The 5,385-nt window shown below is 42.8% G+C and overlaps 1 protein-coding gene across 1 annotated transcript in view; it reads left to right on the top strand.

Moving 5' to 3' along the window:
• The window catches only part of ACSBG2 (acyl-CoA synthetase bubblegum family member 2), a 29,572-nt gene that overhangs the window by 10,592 nt on the left and 13,595 nt on the right, over positions 1–5,385 (top strand). Inside the window, exon 3 of the mRNA XM_017528324.2 lies at positions 1,462–1,629. Within this exon, the coding sequence (XP_017383813.1) occupies positions 1,462–1,629 (168 nt within the window). The remainder of the gene's footprint in view (positions 1–1,461; positions 1,630–5,385) is intronic.

Below are 5,385 nucleotides of genomic sequence, written 5' to 3'. Positions count from 1 at the left end.
TTTAGTAGAGACAGGGTTTCACCATGTTGACCAGGATGGTCTCGATCTCTTGACCTCGTGATCCACCCGCCTCGGCCTCCCAAAGTGCTGGGATTACAGGCGTGAGCCACTGCGCCCGGCCCAACTATAAATTTCTATAGTGAATTTTTCAATTCCAGAAGTTCAACTGGTTTTTTCTTAATACATCTATATTGTCTTTCATATCTTGAAGTGTTTTTCTAGTTTCCTTATATTGGATTCCAACTTTCTCTTGGACCTAAGTTTCCTTGCAATCCATATTTTGAATTCTTTATCTGTCATTTCAGACATTTCAATCCAGTGAGGACCCACTGCTAGAGAACTGGTGAGATTCTTTGGAGGTGTTCAGACACTCTGGGTTTTTCTACTGCCAGAATTCTTGCTCTGATTCCTTCTTATCCGAGGGAGCTGTCACTTCTTATTTTTGGATTTTCTATTGTTTGGATGAGACCTTTGTATTTTTAAATTCTATTTTCCCTTGAGGGTATGGCTGTGGTGTATGTTGTGTATGATTGTATGGCCTATTGCTTCTGAGTGCTTTTGGGGGCCAAAGGTCTGTATGGGTTCCATGGTTGTGGATAGCTTCTATGTAGTGGCTTTCTCAAATGCTGCTTGTTGTAAAGATGTATTGGACATAAGAGCCAACACTGTCTCCCCTCAGGACTGAGGGTGCTGAGGTCTCAGGAGGCTTATCTCATGCACTGTCAATAAACCCTTCCAGTAGCAAGTTTTGTTTGGTGGTGCCATGCAGGCTGCAGTCCAGTAGGTGGCACTTAAAAGTCAGAGCCAGCAGATAGGCTGGTGCCAGGTAGGCATGCATACCCTGATGGAGGTAGCAGAAAAGAGATCACGATGGGGTGCACTGAGGTCTCAGGGGTAGGGGCAGGGGATGCACTAGCTCCTTGTTCTGAGCCAGCAGGAATGTTGTGTTTCTGTTTCCACATCTGTAAAACAGGAAGAATTATAGTTACTGACCCCCAAGTGTTACAATGATTAAATGACTTGGTGTTTGTAAAGTATGAAAACTGTCTGGCTCATAGAAAGTGCTTTATAAGTGTTCACTACATTTATTTATTTATTTATTTCACTAAATACATTTAAAATGGGCCTCCAGGCTAGGCATGGTCCCTCAGACCTATAATCCTAGCACTTTTGAGGCCACGCTGGAAAATATAGCGAGACCCCCTCTCTACAAAATAGTTTTAAAAAAATTAACTCGGTGTGGTGGTGTGTGCCTGTAGTCCCAGCTACTCAGGAGGCTCAGATGGGAGGATCCCCTGAACTCAGGAGTTTGAGGCTGCAGTGAGCTGTGATCACACCACTGCACTCCAGTCTGGGTAACAAGAGTGAGACCCTGTCTGAAAATTAAATAAATAAAAAATTTAAAAATGAAATGGCCCTAATGTGAGGGTGAGGCACCCTGGATTATTCCTTATGTTACAGATCACGTGGACAGCAGGAGCAGTGGCAAAGGACTTGAAACTGACAGAAAAGCATGAGATGGTGGTCAGCTACCTCCCACTCAGCCACATTGCAGCACAGATGATGGACATCTGGGTACCCATAAAGATCGGAGCGCTCACATACTTTGCTCAACCAGATGCTCTCAAGGTAAGATTGAGTAAGGACCTGGGGCCCTTACTTCATCCCCTTGGGCAGCCCAGGTGAGTAGATGGTTGTTAATCATTGGACAGATTCTTTGGATGAAGCTCCAGGTCTAACACTTTTTTTCTCTGTCCTCATCTTAATGCTCTATTTAGAAGCATTGAAAACAAGACCAGGTACAGCGGCTCATGCCTGTAATCCCAGCACTTTGGGAGACCAAGGCACGCTGATTGCTTGAGCCCAGGAGTTGAGACCAGTTTGAGCAACATAGCGAAACTCCCTCTCTACAAAAACAATAATAATAATAGTAAATTTTTCCAAAAAAAAAATCTGACCAAATAAAAAAGAAAAACTTTTATTTTATTTTATTTTTTTTTTTGCCAGCTGGCTACATTCTCTTAGTTTTTATCTTTATCCAACTCAAGGCATCCATGTGTATGGTTATGTGGATTGAACTGATCAACCCAAGACAAAGATGTACTTGATATTGAAAGTAAAGTACATGCGCGCGCGTGTGTGTGTGTTTTTTAAGTCAGTATTATTCTCAAATCTAAAAAGCTCAAAAAACCAGGAGTTTTTGGCAGCAAAATCTGATCTGAATTGATACAATGCTGTTTGTGGTCTTCATTTTATTCTACTTACTGGGATTATGCATATATTTGACTGTACCCTTTAGATATTATCTACTGCTTTTCTATTGTGGTAAGTGAGGACTTAGCTCCCATCCTCTTCCGTCTCCTCATTTCTCCTTCTCCATTCTCTCAATATAAATTATTCTTAGTTAGCTGAGCCAAGTAGTTTACTATATGATTACATTTCTTGTTTAGTACAACTTTTTGTTTTTCCCAGAATTAATAGTTGCCTTTCTTTTCCAATTTGGTGAAGTTTTTGCATTCATGTCCAGTTGCTCCATCTGATCTGGCACATGCTTATCAATATTCTCCACATGTTCAAATATTCATTGCATTTTTTTAAGATGGAGTCTTGCTCTGCTGCCCGGGCTAGAGTGCAGTGGTGCCATCTCAGCTCACTACAACCTCTGTCTCCTGGGTTCAAGTAGTTCTCATGCCTCAGTCTCCCAAGTAGCTGGGACTGCAGGCCTGTGCCACCACACCTGCTAATTTTTGTATTTTTCGTAGAGAGAGTTTTGCCATTTTGGCTAGGCTGGTCTTAAACTCCTGACCTCAGGTGAGCCTTGGCCTCCCAAAGTGCTGGTATTACAGGCATGAGCTACTATGCCCTGCTTCACTGCATTATTTTTTCCTGCATCCTTCTGCTCTTAGCTGGACTGTTGTTTTAGACTATCTTAGGTTGGGTCCCCAAGAAGCAAAATCCGAGTTGGAGATCTTTGTGATTTATCAATGGGGAGCTCTCAGCTAAAAACCAAAAGGAAGAGAGGAGAGGATAGGCTAGGGGGAAAAACAAGAAAGGTCGCATATTCAGCTGGATTGTAACCTCAGACTGATCCACAGGAAGCTCTGAGGCATGAATGACACCACAGAGTTGTTCCACTTTGAGGTAAGGAGGCTGTGCTTTTGTAACTCCAACTCAGTCATTCGCTGTGGGCTCAGGCACCCATGGGGGGTGGGGAGCACAACTTTCCAGTTATTTCTAAGTAAGGGCAGTTTTATGGAAAATAAGGAACTGTGGGCCATTAGAGATCTGGATAGGACATCAACAGCATCTTCTACAAACTGCCATAGAGGGATACCCCTTCTCTCCACTCCTGGGTTGGAACCCCTATTTTCTGGGGTTTTTGCCTTCTTTATTTGGATTATTCCTTGAGTTAGCTGGAGATCATTCATTGGTACATTTTTCAAAGCAGTTAGGTGAGAGAACACATTGATTTGCTTTTTAAAATATTGCTTGTTTTTTTTTGTTGTTTTTAGAGACAAGGTCTTGCTATGTCACTCAGCCTGGAATGCGGTGGCATGATCATAGCTTACTGCAGCCTTAAATTCCAGGGCTCAAGGGATCCTCCCACCTCAGTCTCCCCTGTAGCCAGGACTACAGGCATGTACCACCAGGCCTGACTAATTTATTTAACAGTTATTTCCTACATGTCTGGACTTTGCAAACTTAATAGAGCCAGGAAAGAACCCTGACATTTCTTCCAAGCTACATTCTCTGAATTAGTTTCCTACTAATGCTACAACAAATGAACATAAACTTAGTGACTTAAAACAACATTTATTTATTTATTTAGAGATAGAGCCTCATTCTGTCGCCCAGGCAGGAGTGCAGTGGCATGATCTCAGCTCACTGCAACTTCCTCCACCTCCTGGGTTCTAATGATTCTTGTGCCTCAGCCTCCCAAGCTGGAATTACAGGTGTGCGCCACCATGACCAGCTAATTTTTGTATTTTTAGTAGAGACGAGATTTCACCATGTAGGCAAGGCTGGTCTCAAACTCCTGACCTCAAGTGATCCACCTGCCTCAGCCTCCCAAAGTGCTGGGATTACAGATAAGAATGAGCATGCCTGGCCCACTTATTATCTTATAGTTCTGGTGGTCACAGGTCTGAAAATGGGTCTCACTGGGCTAAAATCAAGATGTCATCAGGGCTGCATTCCTTCTAGAGGCTCTTGAGGAGAATATATTTCCTTTTGCCTTTTCCAGCTTCTAGAGGCTACCTATGTTCCTCATCTCATGGCCCCTTCCTCCATCTTCACAGCCAGCAGTGCAGCCTCTTCCCACCTCTCTCTACTCTGACCCTCCTGCCTCCCTCTTATAAGGACCCTGTGAAGACAGTGGGCCACCCAGATCATCCAGGATGATCTACCATCTCAAGATTCTTAATTTAATCCCATCTACAAAGTCCCTTTTGCCATGAAAGAGTATATATTCACAGGTTCCAGGGGTTAGAACGTGGACATCTTTAGGAGGCCATTATTTTGCCTCCCACACTCTGCATCAAGCAGGCTAAATCTTAGGGGCTTTATATTTCCTCCTAGAAGATGCTTTCTCCTGTCCTTTTCAGGGCTGACTCTTCTTTGTCATTTAGCTCTCTGCTAAATATTTCCTTGGCCCCTTTCAGTTCCTCTCTTATGTCCCATGCTCAGTGCCTGAGATGTGTTAGGTAATCAATAAATATTTCCTTTCTTGGCTGACACATAACACATACACATTTACCTACAAGGCCTGAGAAGCTTCCATCTTCCCACATCCTTACCAACTCCTAATGTAGTCAAAATGTTTACAAATTGTCTAGTGACAAAAGTGTCTTAATATTTTCAGAAATTTCCAGACTGTTTTCCAAAGTAAGTGCACCATTTTACATTTCCACCAGAAACATGTGAAGGTTACAGTTTTTCTACATCTTTACTAACACATTATCTGTTTTATTATTATTATTGCCATTCGAATTTGCATTTCCTTGATGATTAATGATAGTGAGCATCTCTTCATGTGTTTATTGACCATTTGTATATCTTCTTTGGAAAAATAAATCTGTTCAAATAGTTTGGCCATTTAAAAATTTGGTTGCTCTTTCTGTGCTAGCATCACTAGTAAAAAGGAAAGTAAAAGCTGGGTATGGTGGCTCACACCTGTAATCCCAGCACTTTGGGAGGCCAAGCCAGGCAAATCACTTAAGGTCAAGAGTTCAAGACTGGCCGGGCGCGGTGGCTCAAGCCTGTAATCCCAGAACTGTGGGAGGCCGAGGCGGGTGGATCACGAGGTCAAGAGATTGAGACCATCCCGGTCAACATGGTGAAACCCCGTCTCTACTAAAAATACAAAAAATTAGCTGGGCATGGTGG

This window comes from Cebus imitator, unplaced genomic scaffold, assembly GCF_001604975.1.
Source record: "Cebus imitator isolate Cc_AM_T3 unplaced genomic scaffold, Cebus_imitator-1.0 Scaffold53, whole genome shotgun sequence".
NCBI classification, from domain to species: Eukaryota; Metazoa; Chordata; class Mammalia; order Primates; family Cebidae; genus Cebus; species Cebus imitator.
Note: the sequence above shows the minus strand (reverse complement) of the source record. Positions and strands in the feature narration are given on the sequence as shown.